At 35.0% G+C, this 26595-nt stretch overlaps 1 protein-coding gene and 1 long non-coding RNA gene across 5 annotated transcripts; both read left to right on the top strand.

The window, feature by feature from the left end:
* The first annotated feature begins 11252 nt into the window (after window positions 1–11252).
* LOC137744022 ((-)-germacrene D synthase-like) lies at window positions 11253–14410 on the top strand. Its single transcript, XM_068483883.1, has 7 exons — window positions 11253–11384; window positions 11868–12129; window positions 12248–12623; window positions 12716–12934; window positions 13068–13206; window positions 13395–13640; window positions 13950–14410. Exons 1-7 carry the CDS (start codon window positions 11253–11255, stop codon window positions 14241–14243), a joined length of 1668 nt encoding a protein of 555 aa, XP_068339984.1. The 3' UTR covers window positions 14244–14410.
* A 6160-nt stretch (window positions 14411–20570) lies between these two features.
* Window positions 20571–23902, top strand: LOC137745947 (uncharacterized). Of its 4 annotated transcripts, XR_011069754.1 has the most exons (9): window positions 20571–20713; window positions 20864–21046; window positions 21746–21992; window positions 22083–22131; window positions 22253–22329; window positions 22616–22683; window positions 23372–23422; window positions 23506–23611; window positions 23696–23901. It is a non-coding gene; the product is annotated as an uncharacterized lncRNA (long non-coding RNA). The 4 variants fall into 4 exon arrangements; XR_011069753.1 differs by having other exon boundaries at window positions 21746–22131; window positions 23696–23902; XR_011069755.1 differs by having other exon boundaries at window positions 20867–21046; window positions 22083–22329; window positions 23696–23902.
* Window positions 23903–26595: the final 2693 nt, after the last annotated feature.

Genomic DNA, 26595 nt, shown 5'->3' on the forward strand with positions numbered 1-26595 from the left:
AGACTATCAAGGCTTTTCAACTAAAGTATTTCATCGAGCAAATGATGTGCACAATAGAGTCGCACACAAGAATGGAAAAAAGGAAGACAGATATGATAGAGTCGCACACAACTAAATGAGGTTATAATTTAGTTTGCCTTCGTTGTTTATAAGAGTAAAAAAACAATACACGAACAAATATACATGGGGTTTTGAAGTAGTTGGAATCAAAGACAACTAATGACCCTATTATGGATTTGTCATTGCTTACACATAGCTAAACATCGCTGCACATTTTATATGTTTGTGTTCCTTCTGCGGCAAATATTTCCCATATCCATCAAAACTGAATTGGTCTTTCTTTCTTTTAAGTGTGTTTGTTTGGCCTTTGGGACTGAACTAGACTGTACTTATCAATGTAGTCCTATGTTTGGCCTATGTTGGGACTAACCTAAGTGAGACTAAAGAGGACTCGTGTGGAATAGAGAGCTCGCTAGAAGTTCTTTAGCAAGACTTTCCACAAACCACGCGACCATCTCCAACTGAGGGCTGGCCAATGGGCTAAAACTTCCACAAACCACGCGACCATCTCCAACAGAGAGCTGGCCAGAGGGCTCGTTTTAGCCCTCTGGCTCTCCAAGATATTAATATTTTAATGAACAGTACATGACCATATTTGCCTCCATCTCCAACTGAGGGCCAAAGGGCCAGATGGCTCATTTTAGCCTTGTCACAAAAAACCGTCTCCAACCGAGAGCCAAAGGACCATAAGGCCAAACATAATTTATTATTTAAATTTAAAACCTACTACAACTTAAATTCAAATTTTGTATAAGAACTGTATCGATCAAATTTTGTAGAGGAACTGTACCATTTTCAATCTAAAAAGTGTAAATCTTCTTGGACACAAGCTTTTTACTTTTCCGTCTATATATTTTGTCTTGCATTATTTTTGGTTTTAAAACTAACTCTGAGCACTTTCAAATAATATAGTTTAATATATAATACTCTTACACACTCTTTTACTAATATTTGTTAACAATCAATAATTCACAGGTCATGTTATTCAGAGAGTGGTTCAAAGAATTCCAAGAGCTTCATTCACCCAATTTATGCTTTTCATGTAAAAATTCTTTCAAAAAAGTTCAAACATCGTTGAGTTTAAATACCATTAACGTTTTATAACAAGTTCTTATAGCCTTGAAACATATTTTTTTTCATACGGTTTCTAATCTCGTAGCAACGCGCAGGCCATATTTCTAGTTATATATACTATAACTCAGTTTGCTAATACTATTCATTAACAGGGAACTCCCCAGAATGCCCCAAAATTGATCTTGGTTGTCCAGGTTTTCCACTTTTTGGCCAGTGAAATGGCGGCATTGCCCTCAGTGGCCACGCGTCTATCATCGTTGATCCTTCTCCATTGATTTCTTCGTTGCTTTTTCTTTCCGTTCGCTTCTCTCTCTCCATCCTCAGTTTCTGCAAGTTGTTGAACGTTTTCTCTTACACGCCGGTGTTGATCTTAGTGTCCACCCTATGCAACTTTCTCCGTCTCATTATTCACCTTCGTTTTTCTTCCGGAAAATTGCTCGATTTGTGAACGATGGAGGGGTTACAGATTTCTACCTTTTTCAATTTGATTGAAATTCGTTTTTTGTTTGCGTAGTCTAATGTGTTCGGGTAATTTTTGCATTTTTTTAGCGTACGTGATTTCGTTTTTTAGGTGGTTCTCAATTGGATTCGACAGTAAAACCCAGAAACTTAGAGGTATGAAAATTTCAATTTTTTTGGATTTTTAATTTATTTTCAGTGTTAATTTCTGATTTATTTTCAGTATTAATTCCTGAATAAATTATTATATTTGATACACTAAAACCCAAACACTCGGTTACTGTTCATTAACAGTAAAGTGCCGAAATTGCCCTCCAATTGCTCTTTAGTGTTCTATTTTTTCCATTTCTATACAGCGAAGTGGCAGATTTACCCTTGCTGGCCACCCGTCTCTCATCGCTTCGCCTTCTGTTTCTCGACTCTTCTACTTCATTCCACTCTCATTCAAAAAATCAGATCACTCATCGCTTCTTCTCCAAACCTCTGCTTCGACTACAACTTCTAGATTTTTTTCTTACTCAAACACAATGATCTGCATGAATATTCTCGAACCAAAAATCTAAGAGTTTTACTAAAGTAAAGTAAAGAACTTGTAAAAAAATCTTAAATGATAGAAATAACCTTGAACATAAGTCACATGAGTTATTTTTTATGGAAAATTTAACAGAGGTAGGATGAGATGACAAATTGATGATTTTAAAAAGTTGGTATGACAAATGACTTAAGATTTTAATTTATATGACAAATTGAAAAATATATACAAGTTGATATGACATTTCAAATTTTTTTCCCTAGTTTTAATAAAGAAAATAATAAAATGTCAAACCAATTCCTCACCCACACGTTGCAACTTCTTCCTTTCCTTACCCGCACGTTGCAAACCTCGACCTCTTTCTCTTCCTTTCTCTTACATTTTTTCTTGTACACCATTTTTCTTCACTTTCTTAGAAAAATGAACGAAAAGTCCAAAAAAACTTTTAGTTTTAATGAAAAATGACAAATAAAGATGTAAGTGAACACTGAATAGTATCAAAAAGGTAAAAATATGATTTTTCTTTAAAAGTGAACCGTACTGGAAATATTTCATTAAAACTCATTTTTTCCTTCTATGTTCCTTCATCTTTGTCCTATGTATTCGGAGGAGAAATTATTAAATAATACAATACTACCACATGACAATGATAGCTGGTAGTACGTACTAACAGATACATAACACGAGGTAGGGGTCGAATCCTTAAAAGACACGAGTTACACACACAAAAATGAAAAACGTAGCTTTGCGCCATAGGCCCACAGGTATAAGTTTCAACCCGTCATTTTCGTACTCGCTCTCCGTACGCGGAGGCCCCCATGCCTGACAAAGACGACAACGTTGGGGCTATCATCATGCATGGCAGCATCTCCATAGTGTCCATCGTCTCCAATCGCGAATTCTCTGAGCCATGTTCGACAAAACGGAAAGGGGTTGGGAAAGCGTCGGTGTTGGTGTGGTTGCGGCCTTGCTGGTTAGGTTTTTCATATTTTCTATAAATTTTTCATCTATTAAGTTTTATTTGAAGTTAATGTATGCGGAGGCCCCATGCCCGACAAAACGGCACCGTTGAGGCTGTCGTCATGCGTGGCAGAATCTCCGAAACCTCTATCGTCTCCAATTGTGAATTCTCTGAGCCACTCCTAAACAATGTAGTTGATTGGTCTCCTTCAATCCCTTTTAAATTTTGCAGGACCACCAGGTGGCAGTCTTTATCAGACACGAATTACACACAAAAATATGAAAGGTGTAGCTTTATGGCATGGGCACATAAAAAAAATCAAAATATAATTAATAGATGAGGTTATTAATATATCAAGGGACTAAAATTAGATTTTGATCTTGCGGAGGCCCCATGCCCGACAAAACGGCACCGTTGAGGCTGTCGTCATGCGTGGCAGAATCTCCGAAACCTCTATCGTCTCCAATTGTGAATTCTCTGAGCCACTCCTAAACAATGTAGTTGATTGGTCTCCTTCAATCCCTTTTAAATTTTGCAGGACCACCAGGTGGCAGTCTTTATCAGACACGAATTACACACAAAAATATGAAAGGTGTAGCTTTATGGCATGGGCACATAAAAAAAATCAAAATATAATTAATAGATAAGGTTATTAATGTATCAAGGGACTAAAATTAGATTTTGATCTTGCGGAGGCCCCATGCCCGACAAAACGGCACCATTGAGGCTGTCGTCATGCGTGGCAGAATCTCCGAAACCTCTATCGTCTCCAATTGTGAATTCTCTGAGCCACTCCTAAACAATGTAGTTGATTGGTCTCCTTCAATCCCTTTTAAATTTTGCAGGACCACCAGGTGGCAGTCTTTATCAGACATGAATTACACACAAAAATATGAAAGGTGTAGCTTTATGGCATGGGCACATAAAAAAAATCAAAATATAATTAATAGATGAGGTTATTAATGTATCAAGGGACTAAAATTAGATTTTGATCTTACTCATGGTTTTAATCTAAAAATCATCTTTGTCAATGATTAAAATGAAGTTTTCTATATATATTTTTTTGGGTAAAGTACAAAAAACTACATCAACTATTGGTGTCACGACACTTTCATACCTCATCTTTTAAAATTGACAATGTCATACCTCATCTTTAGAATTTGGTCCAATGTTATACCTTCCGTTACTTGGCTGTTTACTTTTCAGTTAAATGCTGACGTGCCTTGATTCGAGACCCACTTTCTATTAAAAAATTATTAAAATATTATTAAAAACTAAAAATAATAAAAAAAAGTAAAAAAAAAAAAAAAAAAAAATCCCTCTGTTTGTCCCTTCCCCCCTCTCTCTCTCCCATCTTCATCTTCTTCCTTGCTTAATCTTCAACCAAAAAAAAAAAAAAAAAAAAAATTGAAAACCCATCAACCACCCAACCCCCCCCCCCCCAAAAAAACAAAAAAAAAAAAAAAAAAAAAAAACCCCCCGCAACCCAGAAAGATGAAGAAGGAGGAAGCAGAGGAAGAAGAAGAAGGAAAAAAAAAAACCCCAACCCAACCCAGTTCGTCCCCCTTGCAACCCAGAGAGAAGAAATAGAAACAAAAAAAAAAAAACAAATCCAAAGCGAACCCAGTTCTTCTCCTCCCCCCTCCCCGCGCAAAAACCCAAGCCCTTGCGAACCTCAAATCCACCACTCTCATCCATTCTCCACATCCTCTTTCGCACCCATCCTCCACCTTCTCCGGGCACCTATCTTCCTGCACTAATATTAATATGCAAGTTACTGTTATTGTATATATTGTTTCCTCATGTTATCTTTTCTTTTCTCAAAAAATTGTTGTGTTCTTTTTTTTTTTTTTTTTTTTGTGGTTTATGTAGGAATACGACGAAAATTTAAGGTGGATTTTAACAAATCAAGAATGGACACAAATGATAGGGGCAATAATTTAATTTTACATAATGAATAGCATTTGTGACCTATATAAATTAATTTGATTTGCTTCTGTATCTCCAGTTAACGTTTGACTTCACGCATAAGGACATTTTTGATTTCTTGGTTTGTTAATTTGATACCTTTCATAATGTAGGTTACAAATTAAAGATAATTATAAGAATGTCTTAATGCGTGACCAAATGTTAAACAAAAAATAAAAGAACTTCATAAGCCGTGCATAAAGGTTAGTGTATATAAAAGTTTTTTATATTAACATCCTACATATTGTTGAGTACACGGTACATCACACAATTACTTTTAAAATTAAAATTTATCATAATATAGCCACACACTTTCCCTCAATATCCTCACACCCCACCCAACCCTGCCTGGCCCTGTCTTTTTTCTCCTCCTTCCTTCTGCACTTCCGTTTTTCGTCCCGTTTTCAATTAATCAAAAAGGCAAATTATACGCTGTGTAACATACTGTGTTGCATCGATGATACATAACAATGCTCTTTACATGCATCAGTGGTATACATCTTCTACATTTGGCTTGGTTGTAGGGAATATAAGTTATAACATCAAATTTTAATGTAGAATGTTAATAAAAAAGCTTATATATAATTCGGTTTACAATGAATAACCGGTCAAACTAAACCGAAATTGCATTGCTTAGTTTCATTAATAGATTTAAGTAAAATTGAACCTAAGGTTAACTGAACTGGTGTTCTTTGATTTTGGATTAAAAAATGGACCGGATTGAATTAGACTGTGCCCACCTCTAGTTGTTCAAATTCAAAATTCAAATTGAAGCAAATGATTGGTTGGATTATTGTTCTAAATTTTCTTTCTTTATTGACTGAAATTGTTTTTGTTAATTTTTGGAGATTGGTTACTTTCATCATCGGACACCAGCGCCAGAGCAAACCTACAACCTCGAGCTTGGAGGACTTGCATTGGCACCTAATTGTCAGTTACCCATGCTATGGATTTACGTAGGAATTAACATAAGTTTAACTTCGTTAAATCTCTTACTTTTTTAGTTTTAAAGGAAATTTTTTGAAAATGTCATATGAACTTGTACCCATTTTTTAATTTATCATATAAACTAAAAGTTTAAGCAATTTGTCATACCAACTTTCCGAAATCATTAATTTGTCATCTCACCCTAACTCTGTTAATTTTCCATCCAAAATAAGTCATATGTCTCGCACATGACTTGTATGTAGAGTTTTTTCTACCATTTTAACATCTCACTTCCTTCTATTATGTTGCATTCGATTAAAACAATTCTAAATTGTTCAGTTTAGCATATCATGAAATCAAATTTTATATGGACTCTGTAATATAAGAAATGAGTTGCTATTTGGTGCTAGAAATGGAAATGTAGATGCATATACTCGAACACAACGATCCGCATGAATACCTTCGAACCCAAAATTTAAGAGTTTTGCTAAAGAAAAATAAAGAACTTGTAAAAAGATCTTAAATGATAGAAATAACCTTGAATACAAGTCATGTGTCTCGCACATAACTTATTTTTTAGAAAACTTAACGGAGTTAGGTGAGATGACAAATTGATAATTTCAGAAAGTTAGTATGATAAATTGCTTAAAATTTTAGTATATATGATAAATTGAAAAATATGTACAAGTTCGACATTTCAAAATTTTCTTCTAGTTTTAGTAAAGAAAATAATAAAATGTCAAACCAACTCGTCACCCACACCTTGCAACTTCTTCCTTTCCTCACCCACACGTTACAAACCTCGACCTCTCTCTCTTCCTTTCTCTTACATTTTTTCTTTCTACGGTTCCGTCATCTTCGTCCTTGCTTTAGTATTCGGAGAAGAAATTATTAAATAATACAGTACTCTAACGTTGATAGCTGATGGTACCTGGCACCTGCCAACAGGTACATAACACGCGGCAGGAGTCAGATCCTAAAAAGACACAAGTTACACACAAGAGAATGAAAGACGCAGCTTTACGGCATAGGCCCGCAGGTACAAGTTTCAACCCATCGTTTTCTTACCCGCTCTTCGTACGCGGAGGCCCCATGCGTGGCAGAATCTTCAAACCGTCCATCATCTGCAATCGCGAATTCTCTGAGCCACTAGTAAACAACGTTAAGTTGATTGGTCTACTTCTTCAATCCCTTTTAAGTTTCCCAAGAGCACCAGGAGTCGGTCCTCATTAGACGCGAATTACACACAAAAAATGAAAGACGTAGCTTTATGCCATAGGCCCATATAAGTAGATTGAAAGATGATGTATGGACAAAGGTTGATACGATATCACATGTTTCTTGAGATACAACTCATACTTTTTATATTTGTGTTTATTCCTTATTTTAATAGTTTATATTGCGTTCATTGGTTAAGCTAACAATTAATACAAGTCAAATTTAAACTTGAATCGTTAAAATAACTGGTGATACGACTTGACACATTAAGAAATTTGTTGAAACATGAAACTTCATTTCAAAGAAGGTATCCAAAAGTCAGTGATGAGGATTGTCATAATGAGTTTGATAAGGGAAGTATGTACAATTATTAAAAAACCCAGTCTCTGGTTGAAACTGATACATGTGGTTGATACTAACATTATGTTTGGACGAGGAAAATAAATATGGAATTTTGGTAAAAATCAGAATTTATAAATTGACAGGCACCAATTCTCTTGTTTGGATTCATAAATATAGAAATTTAGAATTTCCTCATGGAAAAAAGACTTGGAATTTGGGACCTCCAAATTCCAAGTTCAAATTCCATGTAAATAGGTGTCATTTCTCAATTTCTATGATTGCGAGTTTAAAAATAACAAATTCCGTATTCAATTCCATTGTTCTTTTAGGTTAACCAAATAAGAAAATTTACAAATTCTAGAAAATAAAATCTCGTCATTTCAATTTCCGTCATTTTTAAATTCCTTAGTAATCTTAAATTTCTTCACCCAAATATAGTGTAAATCAATCAGTTAATTAACATGTCACTAACAAGTCTACTCGTTTCAACCCGAACCCATTAATGCTCAACTCAAATATTTAATTTTTCATATTGTATAGTTTTATGTTATTACCGTGTTGTTTGCAATATTGCCAAGTCTATTTCGTAGATTTCTAATAGTTTGGCTATGAATTTGTCGGTGGAAACATACAGGTTGAATGTTGAAGTAGGATTCGAAAAAAATAATATATAATTCGGTTTACAATCGATAACCTGTCAAATCGAATTGGAACCGCAGGAAGCGAACTGCTCAGTTTCATTAAGAAATTTAAGTAAAAGTGTAAAACCAAACGTTTCGGTTTGGAAAGTTATTCGGACTGAATCACCGATGTTTTCTCTGCGTCCACATGTCTCAGAAAATGTTTTGGCCACGCTGAGCCACTCGTAGTCAATGTCAGGAGAGGGTGAGTGATATAATGGAGAAAATTTCATTGTGACAGGAACATAAGCGGTACACCATGTGTTTTAATTGAAGTGGTAGGAAATTTTATTCTTTAAGTTATTAACTTTTTAGCACACATATCCCATTATTGTGACACGTGGTATACCACTTCGTGTACCGATCACGCTAAAAAATCTCACGCCGGAGCTGGAAGAAAAGTTAGTTGATTGTTCACCTTCAATCCCTTTTAAATTTCGCAAAAAATGTGAGCACCAAAGAGTGGGTCCTTATAAGACACGAATTACACACAAAAAATGAAAAGGGATGTGTTATCCACATACCCCTTTTATTTCTCTCACACCCTTTATTAATTCTTGTCCTTTTGATCTTTTTCAATTCATCTAATCAGACGGCAAAAAATTAAAAGGGTGTAAGAAAAGTAACCCAAATGAAAAATGTACTGACGTAGGTTTGAAGGGCGACATAGTTTGAAATTGGACTGATTGTGGGACATTAAATAAGAAATGAGTTTTTGTGCTCGAGTTTATTTATTATTTTAATGATTTATGTTGTGTCAATCGATTAGGCTAACAAGTAATACAACTCAAATTTAAATCCGACTTGTTAAAATAATTAGTGACGCTACCTAACATGTTAGGAATTTTTATTTGGTGATTGAAGCTTGAAACAACAATCAACAAGGCCCAAAAATCCAACTATAATCTTCTAAGCATGTACTGTAGGAAATTATTTGCCTTTCCGATATCCAAAAGTTAGTTAGAGTGAGTTTGATAAGGGAGTTATGTACAATTATTAAAAGATAATATTAACCGAAGGTGAGCTACCATTTGTCCCTTATCACTTCAATTATAGACTTGTTATCTATTAGCTGCTAAGAAATAATATTTAATTCTGTCTTGGGCCTGTGCTTCAACTAACCCAAATCCAAAAAGCCCTTGCATGCTTGGGCTTTTAATATTTTTCAGCCCAATGTTAATTGATTACCCAAACACTAACAACTATTAGTGATTAATCAGATACAACACTATCAACTTTTAATGATTAATCAAATACAGTAATCATTGTCAACGAATCTAGACAACTAATCAAACAAATGGGTCCATTTTCTAAAAAAAAAAAAAAAAAAAGAAATGGATCCACTGTTAAAAAAAATAATAATAAATAAATAAATTACATTTTACCTCATCAGATTTGAAGTCAATTTCAATTCCTTACAACATCTTTAAAACATTTCAATTTCATATATTTACTTATCATTTTATTTCAATTTCATAAATCTGTTAGAAAATTTGTTAAGTTAACCGTTAAGTCATGACGTGGCAAATACGAAGTCCCCATTTGTGCTGACATGGCTGTCATATTTGTGCCACGTGGCTAAACACTTAATAAAAAATAAAAAATATTAAAAAAAAAAAAAAAAAAAAAAAAACTGAAACCCAGAAATCCCCTTCCCCCTTCGTCTTCCCCACCCCAAATCAACGCGCGCGCGCACACACACACTCTCTCTCTAATCACCCTCTTCCTACTCTCCATTTACCTCACCTCCCGCCACCACTCCCAGGCCTAGAAGGCCCATCCCAAGCCCGCCATCGCTGTCCAGCCGAGTTGCCATGGCCTGCAGCAATCTTTCCCTTCTCACCTTCGTTCTTCACCTTCTCGGTGACGGGAAGGATGAAGAACTTCCATCGCCATCGGATTTGATAGGATGCAAATCGTGGAGCAGAGAAGGGAGTGGAGGATGGAAGGAAAAGGTTGATTTGGGGAGAGAGAAGGGAGAGGAGGTGAAGAGAGTGGAGGAAAGGAAGAAGGTGGATCGGGGAGGCGAAGAGGGAGGAGTGGATCGGAGAAGGGTGGCTTGGGTGGGCAAATGGTGAATGATGAGGGATGGGAGAAGAGGGTGCTCGAATGGAGAGGATGGAGGGGTGGAGCCGTGGGGGGGGGGGGGGGGGGGGGGGGGGTGGGGGGGGGGGTGTTAGAGTGGATGGAAGGGTGCTCGGCGAGGAAGATGAAGTCTGGGTTTCTAGTTTTTTTTTATTTTTTATTTTTTATATTTTATATTTTAATTTTATAATTATTTTAATATTTATAAATTTTTATTAAGTGTTTAGTAAAGTGGCACAAATATGGCAGCCACATCATCACAAATGAGGACCTCATATTGGCCATGTCATCACTTAACTATTAACTTAACGGATTTTTAACGGATGTATGAAATTGAAATAAAATGATAAGTATATGTATGAAATTGAAATTTTTTAAAGATGTTGTAAGGAATTAAAATTGACCCCAAACCTGAGGGGTTAAAATGTAATTTACCCAAAAAAAAAACCACCAAAGCAAATGAAAGAAAAGAAATGCATATGAAATTAAACCCAAAAGAAGAAACAAATGGGACCACCGTAAAAAAATCACAAAAGCAGATGAAAGAATAAAACGCAGGTGAAATCAAACCCAAAAGCAGAAACGAATGGTACCATTGTAAAAAAAATTTCAAAAGCAGATGAAACTAAACCCGAAAGCATAAGTCTTTTGATTATTACCTGTTAAACGATGAAGGACGATCTACTGAAGAGATGGGGAAGACAACGGTAGGGTTGGTTCGGTTAACCGATGTCCAAGAATTGTAGGAACTGCTCATCAAACCAACCGGTTAACTGATGACCAACCGGTAAAATTTCTGTAGATATATTTTTTTTTCCAGTGGGTGCAGTTGGTAGTCAGCGACACTATAAATAGCAAAGCTTATGAGCTCCTGAACTCACACCAGCACTTGATACAAAAGCAATAACACTTGGCTAGTTCGCTTCAGGTTTGAAATCTTTGAAATATGGCTTCTGTGGAAGTTCCACTATCTCAATCTTCAAACCCAAATGACACTTTTGATGTTCATCAGCCTAAGCCTTCAGCCACTTTTTCTCCCAGCATTTGGGGTGACCATTTTCTGTCCTATGCTTCTTTGGTAAGACTTCTTTCTAACTACAATAAACTATTATATATTTTGCACACTATATTATTATGAAAATTAAATTTGTAATTTTAAACAAAGAGGAAAAAAAAGAGTACTTTAATCATTTAAAATGCTACTGATTCGAAATCATTTTATCTAACTTTCCCTTCCTTATGGCAAACATGTTGCGAATCTAACTACCAAAGTTAAATTCACACAATTTTTCTTTTTTTTTTTTTTTGGTTTTTGGGAAAAACAAGTTCTAAAAGTCATGAAAACTGCCACGCAAGGCTAGGTGCTTCTCTTTTCTCAATGTTTACAATTTTGATATTGACATCATAAAGGTTATGCGTTTTCTAATGTGTTACCAGACTTATAATCATCTTATACTAATTGTAGTCTATATCTTTTGGTACTTGGAAACCTCCTCATTCAAACATATCCTAAAGGTTATGCGTTTTCTTTTTTCTTAAATCAAAATGTGATCCTGTGCAGGAAGTGGATGCTGAACTTGAACAACATGTACAAGAACTGAAGGAAGAAGTGAGAAGAATGCTAATGACATCACTTGAAAATGTTTCCCAAAAGCTGAACTTGATTGATGACATTCAGCGCTTAGGTGTGTCCTACCATTTTGGAAATGAAATTGAAGAAATTTTACAGAAAATTCACGAGAGCTCTTATGATTTGGATAACCTGTGCACGGCTGCTCTTTGTTTTCGATTGCTTAGACAACAAGGTTATAACGTTTCATGCGGTAAGTAATCTCGGATGGTCTGGTCATATATATATATATATATATCTATGTATGTATGTATGTGTATAATCTAAATGCTTCTTGAGGTTCTGAATTTTCCATTTTGTTGGTCATGCAGACTTATTCAACAAGTTCAAGGACGGTAATGGAAATTTCAAGGGATCACTCGTTGATGATGTTGTAGGACTACTAAGCTTGTATGAAGCCACACACCTTAGGATACATGGAGAGGAGATACTAGATGAGGCACTAACCTTCACCACGACTAATCTCGAATCGGCGACAGTCCGTTTAAGCCCCCCACTTGCAAAAGCAGTAACCCACGCCTTAAATCAGCCGCTTCGAAAGGGTTTACCAAGGGTTGAAGCAAGGTATTACTTGTCAGTCTACCAGGAACTAAGAGAATCACCGAATGAAACTCTCCTCAAGTTCGCCAAGTTGGATTTCAACCGACTGCAACGAGTCCATCAGAAAGAACTAAGCGAAATCACAAGGTAAATTAATTCCTTATTCATCCATATACATCACTTACTAAAGAGTTGAATTCCCCACCTCTAGCTACTAAATAATTATTTTTGTAGCTTAGGTGGTGGAAGGACTTGGACGTGCCAAACAACCTACCTTTTGCAAGAGACAGACTGGTTGAGGTCTACTTCTGCTGGGGTTTGACAGTCGACTTTCAGCCTCAATATTCCTTTGCTAGGAGGACATCAAGCAAAGTTACTGCTATAATATCCCTTATCGATGACGTTTATGAATATGGCACAAATGAACAACTGGAGCTCTTTACGGAAGCTATTGAGTGGTATGAATATATCATTAGTTAAAATTCTCTTATATATATATATATATATAATATCTAACCTTACATCACCATCCGATTAAAAAGGAAAAACTAACCTAATTATGCACAACTGATTTATGTATTACTTGATCAGGTGGGATGTCTCAGCCATAGATCAACTACCAGAGTATATGAAAGTCTGCTATCGGGCGTTGTTGGACGTATATACTGAAATTCATGAAAAGCTTGCGCACGATGGGAAATTATATCGCATCCACCATGCAAGAGAAGTGGTACTATTCCTCAATATTTGCTTAGTATCGAGTCTAAAGTTGTTACAAGGCCAGAAAAACGTGCTGCAAATACTTTACAATATGTATAGAAACAATTGATTCTTTTTGTATAATCTTTGTATATCAATATGAATTAACAGTAGAAATGATTAAGAATTATTATAATCTCATGATCTGGTATGTGTCAGATGAAAAAAATAATTAGAGGCTACTTCGATGAAGCCAAATTATTCCGCCAGAAGCACATGCCATCACTGGATGAATACATGTCTGTATCACTCGTGACCAGTGGCTGCCTGTTGCTAATAACCACATCCTTTGTTGGAATGGAAGAAGCTACAATAGACTCCTTTGATTGGTTATTAACTTCCCCTCCAGTAGTGAAGGCTACGTCAACAATTCTCAGACTCATGGATGACATAGCGGAACACAAGGTACTAAATCGTTTATATAAATAGTACGAATAAGTATTGTCGATTGTAAAATGTCTCACACAAAAAACTTGACAGAATAAAATTTAACTCATATAAGTAGTTCCACTTCTAATTGCACCAAATGCTTTTGTGACAAAACCCTATACCTATTGGGCTAGCAAGTGGTTAAGTTAGAATAATATCACTGCTTGACCTATTAGTAATGGACTACTGGCCCCTTAACTAAAATCTTGACAAGCACAACTGTTATGATTGCATTAATACTTATACTAATTAATGGTCCTTTTTATCCTACTCCTCATGCACTAGTTTGAGCAAGAGAAAGAACATTTTATCGGTGTTGTGAACTGTTACATGAAGAAATATGGGGCCACAGAAGAAGAAGCGATAACCGAACTTCAAGGACAAGTGAATAATGCATGGAAGGACATAAACGAAGCGTGCCTCCACCCTACTGCTGTCCCCATGCCCCTGCTAATTCGTTTTCTCAATTTTGCTCGGGTCATGGATGTTGTGTACAAGCATGAAGATGGATACACTAATGCTAAGGGTGTGGTAAAAGATCTTATAATTTCTACACTAGTAGAACCCGTAGCTTTATAAGCCTAAAATATCGACTTATTGCGATGTTTCTTTTGAAAGTATAATCTCCAGTGCCCAAGTTGCCTACAAAAAAATAAGGAGCTACTATCCGTTAAGACTGTAAAAATGTAATTTGGGTTGTGCCTTTGCTTTCCATATTATGATTCTATCAATAAAACAACTATGCAGTTGGGAATAAAACATATACTAATTATTCAGCTCAAATAGCACAATAGAACACGCATATATAGCAGTTGGTGCTAGAACTCAGACGGAGTTTGGGCACAGGGTTTAACACGTATTGGTCCCTGGTGTTGCTTTTGGTCTTAGTGCCACAAGATGGCTTGAGAAAAAGAGAGAATAGACTTGTCATTATTGGAAGCTGCGAACAGACAGTGTTTTTGTTTGAGCATGTGTGTAAGTTGCCCATTAATCTAACTTCTTAACCAAATAATTGTGCACCAAGTGGGAGGTGGTGTGGTTAAGTTTTTTTTTTTTTTTTTCTTTTTGTGTGCCTTAATATTTAGTGGAACTTCGCACATGCTTGCCTAAAATGTAAATGAAAGAAAAATAGTAACTAAAATAGGGAACAAGATGTAATCATTTCATGATGGAGTCAAGATTATAAATTTTCCCAAAAGCAAAATCTAGGTCGATTGGCTGAACTACATAAATTGAAATGTAAAGAAAGTAGTAAAAGAAAGATTCAAGCCATGAAGGCCGACATAATGCTAAAGAACGTCACTGAGATCACTGGTGTCTGATGTCAGTTTGTGTAGGAACTCTTCGAGCCTTCGGGCTTCACATCTCGAAAGTCGTTCTGTTTATGTAGTTTTGTACATTTTGTATACATGTAAATCTCCCCCTTACACATACTTAAACATCGCTGCACATTTTATATATTTGTGTTTCTTCTGCTGCGAATATTTCCCAAATCCATCAAAACTGAATTGGTCTTTCTTTCTTTAAGTGAATTGGCAGTGGAGGTGCAGGTGGTTTTTGGTGCTGCTCGAGTGTGACAGCTGAAGCTGAAGTGATAAGGCAGGATTGACGGAATGTGTAGAGAAGGGCTTATTGAGGATTGAAAAGACATATGCGAAAATTGTGGTAGACATTGTTGTGCTAGGATAGCACCAAATCAATTGGAAACCAACTCATGGTAATCCACAGAAAATATAACAAATGAAATGCAAGAACAAAATAGAAACAACACTAAGATTTAACGAGATTTCTCAACAGTAGTGTAACTATGTCCTCGGAGCAGTAGGAGCTCACCAATAATCCACTAACAACCAAATGAGAGTGTTTACAAAGTTTTTGGCAATTTCACAACCCAAAGGCCCAATACACCCAATAGTTCTCACGCACCAAAAAAACAAAGGGAAATTTTATTTGAACCCATATAACCTCACTCTACACCCAACTTAAATTTAAAATGTGAATTGTTAGTTTTACCCTATTGTATAATTACTATCAAATACAAGATGAAATCAGAAATCAAACTAAAATTTATCAATAAACCCACTACCGGTTCCAATGACAACTGAGGGCCTAAGTTAATTATTATTACTAGTGTATGTGTATGTATAAAATGATTTTGAGTCCTATAATTCATGCAGATTTGAATTACTATGGCTAAAACCCAAGTGATGCCTAAGAATATGGATTTACAGATTACAATTCCACCACCCAATACACCTAATCTTAAAACCGAGGTAAAAACTTGAGATTAAAGCATTTGAAATACGCTACTGCATTTGTTTATGAAGCGGCAATGGGATAAAAACAATGGGAATGCAATTTAGATAAAGCACACAAGGATTAAAACCAACTCGATTTCTATTGTAAGAGAAATAAGCATATTGGTTTAACATTTCAATCTTAAGTAAGTACAAAAACACCGTAACATATGAGTTAATTACTTCATCTAATCTTATCTACTCACATAACTTCCCGATTCTAGATTGCTTGTTTGACCAATTCATCAAACACAACTCCATATATGTATGGACATTACAATCTCAATCAACGAGTTGTGGAAAACAAGTTGTCGAACACTGATTTTGGATTTTTATTTTTAAAATGGGTGTAAAGATAAATTTGCATATTATATTAGGCTTGTGAGGGTAGTTTAGGTAGTAAAATTGGGTTTAAAGAGATATTTATAATTTCATTAAAAACTATATGGATTTAAATAATATGTTGGGTGTAAAAAGAAGTTATATGAGTTCAAATAAAATTTCCCAAAAACAATTAAAGAATGAAATATAGTGATTAATTTTTTCTTCGTACAAAAATTAAAGCTAATACGACAAATACAACTTTGATGGGTGAGTGCTAACCAATGGAGAAGGCAGAACCTTTCTTCCTCTCCTCAAATGGGGCTGTCGGCTTTGTTCTCTACAGGGCAGCAGCCGCGCTTTTTTATTTCTCTTTGCTGTTGCTACTATAAACAATGCTGCCTTGTTAAAAACAAATAGCAACCCTAGCCACCATGTTGCTTTTCACATGGGCCAAATAAAAGGACCCATTTAATGGGCTACTAGACATCAATGAGCCCACAATAATTTTGCCACAAACTTAACAATCTCTACATTGATCAAATTCCCGAAAGCACTATGACGGGCTAAACCACCATATTCAACAATTAACCCAAAAAACTACTCCCAAATACTAGCAAGAGAATAATTCATGTCGAGCCAAATGCTCCAACATTCCTACTACTCAACACCTTCTTTATAAATGCAAAATGTGAGCCAAATTCAGGCAATGAACAAACTTGGCTACAACAACATCCTTGGTCAACATATCAGCGGGGTTGTCTTTAGATGGAATCTTCTGGAGAATGATCTCCCCTTCACCAACAATTTCATGCACAAAGTGATAACACATATCTATGTGCTTAGTCCTTGCATGATGAATCTAATACTTAGCCAAATAAATGGCATTCTGACTATCACAATGCACCTCCACCTGCTTCTGATCAACCCCAAAATATCTAATAAGTCCTTATGTCCAAATGGTTTCCTTTATAGCTTCATCAACTACCATATATTCAACCTTTGTAGTAGATAAAGCAATAGACGACTACAAAATGGACCTCCAACAAACTAGCCCTTTAGCCATAGTAAACACAGCTTGAAGTAGACTTCATTTTATCCAAGTCACCTGCATAATCTGAATTAACATAACCAACTGCAAAGTTGCCAATACCAGAGTTATCACTCTCAAAGCATAAACCAACATCTCTAGTACCATGGAGATACCTCAACAGCTACTTAGTTGCATGCCAATGCTCTGATTATGCATACATTGACTCACCATACCAACTGCATGAGCAATATATGGTCTAGATCATACCATTGCATACATAAAACTACCAACCAAATTAGCATACGGCATATTTTTCATTTGCAGCTTCTCTTTATCAGTTTTAGAATATTATAGAGAACTCAATTTTCAAGGTATTGCTTTCGATTCAAGCACACCAAACCCTTTTCTCTATCTCTAATAATCACCATGCCAATGATCTTCTTTGCTTCACCAAGATCCTTCATCTAAAACTCATTCTTCATTTGCTTCTTCAATTTCTCAATCTTTTCGACATTCTCTGAGGCAATCAATATATCACCAACATATATCAACAAATAAACAAAAGACCCATCTTGCAAGCCCTTGAAGTACACATAATGATAATATTGACTTATTGTGACATCCCACATTGCCCAGGGGTGTGATCCTTAAATGTATATTCCCATCCCTACCTAGCACGAGGCCTTTTGAGAGCTCATTGGCTTCGGGTTCCATGGGAACTCCGAAGTTAAGCGAGAATGGGGCTTGAGCAATCCCATGATGGGTGACCCACTGGGAAGTTGCTCGTGAGTACCCAAAAACAAAACTGTGAAGGAATGGTAAGCCCAAAGCGGACAATATCATGCTATGGTGGTGGAGCGGGCCGGGGAAGTGATCCGCCCCCGTCCAGGATGTGACAATTTGGTATCAGAGCCTAACCCTGGTCGCGTGTGTGCCGACGAGGATGTCGGGCCCCTAAGGGGGGTGGATTGTGACATCCCACATCGCCCAGGGGTGTGATCCTTAAATGTATATTCTCATCCCTACCTAGCACGAGGCATTTTGGGAGCTCATTAGCTTCGGGTTCCATGGGAACTCCGAAGTTAAGCGAGAAGGGGGCTTGAGCAATCCCATGATGGGTGACTCACTGGGAAGTTGATCGTGAGTTCCCAAAAACAAAACCGTGAAGGAATGGTAAGCCCAAAGCAGACAATATCGTGCTACGGTGGTGGAGCAGGCCCGGGAAGTGATCCGCCCCGGGCCGGGATGAGACACTTCTATAATAATTTTGACTTCTCATAAGTTTATCAAACCTCAAATACCATTGTCTTGGAGATTGCTTCAAACCATAAAGTGATTTCTTCAACTTGCAAAAGAAATTATCTTTCCCTTTCACTTTATACCCATCTGGTTGAAACACACACACACACACACACACACATATATATATATATATATCTTCATTCAAATCACCATGTAGGAAAGCCGTCTTCACATCAATTTGCATAATTTCAAGATCATATTGTGCAACAATATAATACAAATTGAGGAGTGCTTCACAACCGGAGAAAAGATTTCATTGTAGTCAATGCCTTTTTTTGTGCATACCCTTTAGCTACTAATCTTGCTTTGAATCTCACATTGTTTTTCTCATCAACAACTTTCTTCGTAGCATACACCCATTTGCAACCGATAACTTTCTTACCCTTAGGCAGTAGCTAATTCCCAAGTCTTGTTCTTCAAGAGAGAATTCATCTCGCCACCCATGGCATTGTACCACTTCTCATTTTCTTCACTCTTAATGGTTTTCTCAAAATTGGATGGAATCTTATCAGTGATAATAGGAATAGCAAAGGCAACATAGTCACTAAACCGAGCTGGAACACCCATTCCAAAACACTAGCTTCACTCTTACTAATAGACTTTATCTTTTATGTTTAGCATAAAATAAATAACAATGCATGATAATGAATTACAAATTGTTTTTTTATTTCTTATATTCAAATTTAGTTTTTGCTCTTTCATCCTACGTATGACTCCATTTTTCCATCCATCTCAACTAATTATTATATATTATTTATTAACTGCCATACAACCTTTTTTTTAACACTTTATTTTACAATTTTAGGACAAAAAAAGAAAAGAAAAAGCTAATTTAGCAAGGGATTTACAACGTTGACAAATACATTTTCAAGCAATGAAGACACAAATATTCGAAGGTATGTAAAATTAATTAATACTTTGTTAACTTTGTTTTATTGACGTTCTACATTTAATTACAATTTTTACTAGGCTTTCTCTTAGACGAATTAGCTATTACTAATATATATATATATAAACTAGCTTCTTTTCACTAGAGATAAAAGTATAAAAGCAGACATTTGCACTAGAGATATACCCTCTCCACATATTTTAATCTAATATGTTCTTTCACATATTTACAAAATATGGGCAGAATTTATCTTTAGTGGAAGGATGTCTGTTTATACTTTTCAATATTGGCCTTAAATCTTTCACTAGACAAACAATAATAAGCCATGTATTCACAATAAGTTAGAAGAAGAAAGTATCTATATAAATTGATAATAGTTAATTCCTCTGAAGAGAAAAGATGGAAATGATTATTCGTACTCTAGATAATGAAAATTAAGTTTACCAATTTACAAAATCTGATCCGTCTTAAAGCGCCATTTAATTTTGTTTTAAAAATTATAAAATTGGCAAATAAATTGCTATTTAATCATAGCATGATTTGCAATACTTTTGTAACTCTTATATAACGCTATCACTAAATATATTTTATTGCATAAGACACCAATTTCCATCTTTGTTGTACTAAATTGCAACAAACTAATCTTTTGTTAGACATTATTCAAATTCTCATTCCATGTATGTATCCAATTTCACTTACTCTTTATTTCTCAATACATTTGTCTGTATAAATTAATATAACATTAGCCAAAACTGAACAACTTACAAATTATGCTCAATCTATTTTTAATAATTTTTTTAATCGTTATTACCTATGAACTTTCTTATTTCGCAGCAACGTGCGGGCATCATTTCCTAGTTTATATACACTAAAATCCAAACACTCTGTTACTGTTCATTAACAGTAAAGTGCTGAAATTGCCCTCCAATTGCTCCTTGGCATTCTAATTTTTTCCGTTTCTATACAGCGAAGTGGCGGATTTACCCTTGCTGGCCACGCGTCTCTCATCGCTTCACCTTCTGTGTCTCGACTCTTATACTTCATTCCGCTCTCTCATCAAAAAATCAGGTCGCTCATCGCTTCTTCTCTAAACCTCTACTTCGACTACAACTTCTAAATTTTTCCTTTTGTGTTCACTTATCTCTCTCTCAAATCTCTGCTTCCGTCGCACTCGAACGCCTTCCGTCGCTTTCAAACGCCGGCTAAGGTATCGACCACCCCTTCTCTATCTTCTTCTTTCGCTTCTCCTATGCAAATCTCAGCATAAAATTAGTTTTCGTGTGTCCTTAAATGCTAATCTTTTTCCTCTCTCTAAAATCCATCTAAAAAAATGTATAATGGGTATTGTTTCTCTCAGCAGGTTACTCGGAGAAGTCTGTGAAGGGTCAATAGGACAAGATGGATTGCGTTTCAAAGTGTAAAAAATACAGGGCCTGCCTCTCTATGCGTTTCCAATCTTCCAAAAATCATGTTCGTGGAGGCGATTTGAGAAGGATTTGAAGTTCGGCTACAGAGATTTGATTCAAATTGGTGGATTTGGGTAAGAAACTAAGAAACCCTAATACTGTCTTTTGGTTTTAAGAGAACTATCATAAAATCCCTCCGAAGTGTTTGTGATTCCAAATCTAATCAACTTTTCTTAAACTCATCCCTTTCCCATGTAGCAAATCACAGCTCTAAAATATTCCAATTAACTAATTATCATAAGCTTTTTGTAGAGTACTACTTCCATATATCTTTTGTGATTCCAAATCTTATCAATTTTTCTTAAACTCATCCCTTTCTCATTCACTTCCTTCTTCTTTCAATACATACTCTGTATTCTGCAGATAGGTTGTGCACTCTGTATTCTGCAGTTTATAATTCCCCTCCTCATTTGAGTTTTCCTTATCATAAGTATTTATGATCTTATTTTTCGTTGTGCACTCTGTGTGAAGTGTTCCTTGTAATAGCAGTGTATCTTATGGTGGGTTTATAATAGCAAATGTGAAGTCTTGTTTCTAATAGCAGTGTATCTCATTTTATGTCATAAAATAAGGAGGGGAATTTTGAATACAGTTTTCAATTCAAATTTTATGTGAAGTGTTGCTTCTTGTTGTTATTGGGATTTTTTTTTTTTTTTTTTCTCATACAATTATCATCATTTGGTCATAGCTGCTCGAGTTTGAGTAGTTTGTGTCCAACATTCGGATTGTACTTTCTGTTGACAATGATCTCATTGTTTTTGATGTGGGACAAGGTTTGAAGTTGGAGAGACCAAGAACTGGGCACCCTCTACAGACTGCATAACTTGCTTTTTATCTGTCTATCAATCTATCTTTCTTCACATTTATATATTAGAATAGACTTAAACCACTTACTACTTGATTATAAAGCTATTTCCTTTAGCATTTATCTGTGGAATGATCCATGTGGTTTCGCCAATGAACTCACATTCTTGGATGGCAAGAGGACTCAATAGAGCTCAGTATATAACTCAGAATCCAGTAAGCTCTTGGATGTATACTACTTGAAATCAATTAAAATCTTACGATTAAAATACTTATGGAATTACCGTCTATGATATCATTTTCCAGTTCATTGAAATGTGGCGAAGATTGTCCATGCTCATTGCTCCTCTCCTCCGTACGCATGCTGCTCTTTTTTTTTACTCTTACCATTTTTTCTTTTTAAATTGTAATATTTTGTATATGTCTTTTATAAATGCTTTCAACTTTGAATTTTGGTTTTGTGATTGAATAACAAGGAGAACTTCACCCCAATTGGTTCCAATCGGCTCTTCCAAGTGACAAGAAGGATTTGATTATTGGGATTTCTTAGTAGGTAATAATGTTTTAATCTTAATCTATGATTGTGTTGAAGTAAAATATTGGATTTTATTAATGGGTTTTGAATTTTGATTCTGACCCAATCCACGTATTGATACGTAAATTCGAGCTGAATGAGATTGTATGCTTTGATTACACTTTTTAATGGCATACAATTGCACCTTGATGTTTGTAGATTTCAATTTTTTAGTTTCACAGTAGGCTTATATCTTCTACACTCTTGAGCAAGAATATCAGATTGTATATATATTTTGACTTCACATTTGTTGGTTTTATTTCAGTAGTTTTATGGGTGATACAATTACGAAGGTACTGTACGAAGTTACAGAATTTCAAGCGAACTTTTAAGGTTGGACTCTTGGTCTTTCTCTCACTTTTTACTTGAATGTTGATCGGGCTTTAAGTATTGTTACTTAATTATTTTATTTTATTATTTTTCTCAATCAAATTGTTTCACTGAAAAATTCGGTTTATATTCATCAATAAACAAAAATAAGTTAATGTCAGTGATGTGTCTTTCTATCTGTACGTTATCTCACTTAGTTTGGGGTTAACTGATAATTAGGACTTATAAGAAATTTATAATCCACTCATAGGAAAAGTTTTTCCCGCACTAATCACTACTGTAGTCTTAACATCTGATTAGATTGGGTAATCATTCAAAATTTCATAACAGAAGCGCATTCTCTCTCTCTCTCTCTCTCCCTCCCTCCCTCCCTCCCTCCCTCCCTCCCTCCCTCCCTCCTATTGCATTTGGGTTTTCCCATGTTTCTCTTTCTGTTGATCTAATTTGGGGTGAATTTGTTGAATTTTGGTTGAATTGGAATGTGGGTTTAATTGTGTTGATTTTTTGTTTAACTTCTAGAGTTAGTGGATTCAAAATTAAGAAATAGTAAGTGGTTGTAGTTAATTATATAAAAGATGTGTATGATTTTCATGTTGCATGTGAGATGTTAAAATACAGTAATTTTATTCTTAGTCTTGCTGTTAAAAGTTGTTTTGTTGGTGTATTTACACCCTTTTTGGTTGTGGATCAGCGATTCCAGCTCAAGATATAGATAAAAGGATACAAGCTCTTAAAAAAAAAGGTATAATTTATTGGCCCTTTTGGCAGGTTAGGAATATGTACCCCTTTCCTTGCTTCGGTATGACTTTAGAAGTTGTTTGGCAGGTTAGGAATATGTACCCCTTTTCTTGGCTTCGGTATGACTATAGAAGAATGTACTGTTCACAAAGGCAAAACAGGGAACAACTACTACTTCATATGGGAAGAAAAGGTTAGTTTAATTGTAATTTTTTTTTTATTTGGTTAAATTCGAAGTTGGTTGGCTTGCATCTAATTTGGTCGTTTGTTGGCACAGGTTGAAGTCACTGGTTTTATTAATGTTGGTGACCGAAATCAATCCAAGTTATGTTAAAACGATTTCACTATTTTTGTTACACTGAGGACTAAGAACTTACAACATTTTCTTTATATCTCTCATTTTTTAAATTAAGAAATTTACTTTTTTATACCTCTTTTGTGATCATTTACTAAGAATTTGTTAATTGTTTTAATATGTATGAGGTAGGATTTCTATGTTCATTTCTCATCTTTACAGATTGCTGGATTTCATGTTGTCGAATAGTTTATAGATTTGTCATATTAAGTGTGTCAATATGTTGTTGCAGTAATTCAATTGATGTGATATAAGTTGATGTGTTTATACCTTTAAACATAAAAAATTTCACAAAATTCCCGCAGCAACACGCGAACAAAATTTTCTAGTGTAAAACGATAACTGCGTTATATGTGTAGTTGTAGACATAATCTAATGGATGTTACCTTCCATTAACTTTTATCCCTTAATCCTCATCAATTCATTTAATCCGACGGTCAAAAATTGAAAGAGTTTGTAAAAGACAAAAAGAGGCGTATGGTTAACACCACCCTATTTCTATTTCAAAGTCATATTTTATTTTGAACAAACAATATTATCTACGTTAAAGGGGATGAGTGAGATTAGCCTCATAATAGGCCAGCAATAATATGATTTATTTATTTATTTTTTATCAAACAATATTCTTTGCACTAATATTAATATGCAAGTTACTGTTATTGTATATATTGTTTCCTCATGTTATCTTTTCTTTTCTCAAAAAATTGTTGTGTTCTTTTTTTTTTTTTTTTTTTTTTTTTTTTTTTTTTGTGGTTTATGTAGGAATACGACGAAAATTTAAGGTGGATTTTAACAAATCAAGAATGGACACAAATGATAGGGGCAATAATTTAATTTTACATAATGAATAGCATTTGTGACCTATATAAATTAATTTGATTTGCTTCTGTATCTCCGGTTAACGTTTGACTTCACGCATAAAGACATTTTTGATTTCTTGGTTTGTTAATTTGATACCTTTCATAATGTAGGTTACAAATTAAAGATAATTATAAGAATGTCTTAATGCGTGACCAAATGTCAAAAAAAAAAAGAACTTCATAAGCCGTGCATAAAGGTTAGTGTATATAAAAGTTTTTTATATTAACATCCTACATATTATTGAGTACACAGTACATCACACAATTACTTTTACAATTAAAATTTATCATAATATAGCCACACACTTTCCCTCAATATCCTCACACCCCACCCAACCCTGCCTGGCCCTGTCTTTTTTCTCCTCCTTCCTTCTGCACTTCCGTTTTTCGTCCCGTTTTCAATTAATCAAAAAGGCAAATTATACGCTGTGTAACATACTGTGTTGCATCGATGATACATAACAATGCTCTTTACATGCATCAGTGGTATACATCTTCTACATTTGGCTTGGTTGTAGGGAATAAGTTATCTAACATCAAATTTTAATGTAGAATGTTAATAAAAAAGCTTATATATAATTCGGTTTACAATGAATAACCGGTCAAACTAAACCGAAATTGCATTGCTTAGTTTCATTAATAGATTTAAGTAAAATTGAACCTAAGGTTAACTGAACTGGTGTTCTTTGATTTTGGATTAAAAAATGGACCGGATTGAATTAGACTGTGCCCACCTCTAGTTGTTCAAATTCAAAATTCAAATTGAAGCAAATGATTGGTTGGATTATTGTTCTAAATTTTCTTTCTTTATTGACTGAAATTGTTTTTGTTAATTTTTGGAGATTGGTTACTTTCATCATCGGACACCAGCGCCAAAGCAAACCTACAACCTCCAGCTTGGAGGACTTGCATTGGCACCTAATTGTCAGTTACCCACGCTATGGATTTACGTAAGAATTAACATAAGTTTAACTTCGTTAAATCTCTTACTTTTTTAGTTTTAAAGGAAATTTTTTGAAAATGTCATATGAACTTGTACCCATTTTTTAATTTATCATATAAACTAAAAGTTTAAGCAATTTGTCATACCAACTTTCCGAAATCATTAATTTGTCATCTCACCCTAACTCTATTAAGTTTTCCATCCAAAATAAGTCATATGCCTCGCACATGACTTGTATTTAGAGTTTTTTTTTCTACCATTTTAACATCTCACTTCCTTCTATTATGTTGCATTCGATTAAAACAATTCTAAATTGTTCAGTTTAGCATATCATGAAATAAAATTTTATATGGGCTCTGTAATATAAGAAACGAGTTGCTGTTTGGTGCTACAAATGGAAATGTAGATGCATATACTCGAACACAACGATCCGCATGAATACCTTCGAACCCAAAATTTAAGAGTTTTGCTAAAGAAAAATAAAGAACTTGTAAAAAGATCTTAAATGATAGAAATAACCTTGAATACAAGTCATGTGCCTCGTACATAACTTATTTTTTAGAAAACTTAACGGAGTTAGGTGAGATGACAAATTGATAATTTCAGAAAGTTAGTATGATAAATTACTTAAAATTTTAGTTTATATGATAAATTGAAAAATATGTACAAGTTCGACATTTCAAAATTTTCTTCTAGTTTTAATAAAGAAAACAATAAAATGTCAAACCAACTCCTCACCCACACGTTGCAACTTCTTCCTTTCGTCACCCACACGTTACAAACCTCGACCTCTCTCTCTTCCTTTCTCTTACATTTTTTCTTTCTACGGTTCCGTCATCTTCGTCCTTGCTTTAGTATTCGGAGAAGAAATTATTAAATAATACAGTACTCTAACGTTGATAGCTGATGGTACCTGGCACCTGCCAACAGGTACATAACACGCGGCAGGAGTCAGATCCTAAAAAGACACAAGTTACACACAAAAGAATGAAAGATGCAGCTTTACGCCATAGGCCCGC

Source organism: Pyrus communis, chromosome 9 (genome assembly GCF_963583255.1).
Source record: "Pyrus communis chromosome 9, drPyrComm1.1, whole genome shotgun sequence".
NCBI lineage: Eukaryota > Viridiplantae > Streptophyta > Magnoliopsida > Rosales > Rosaceae > Pyrus > Pyrus communis.

Excerpts from the sequence above, each read along its gene's own strand:
- LOC137744022 (XM_068483883.1), top strand. The coding sequence starts at position 11,253 with ATGGCTTCTGTGGAAGTTCCACTATCTCAATCTTCAAACCCAAATGAC. Across the intron at positions 12,130-12,247 it reads AGGTTATAACGTTTCATGCG|ACTTATTCAACAAGTTCAAG; the intron begins GTAAGTAATCTC and ends TTGGTCATGCAG. Across the intron at positions 13,641-13,949 it reads ATGACATAGCGGAACACAAG|TTTGAGCAAGAGAAAGAACA; the intron begins GTACTAAATCGT and ends CTCATGCACTAG.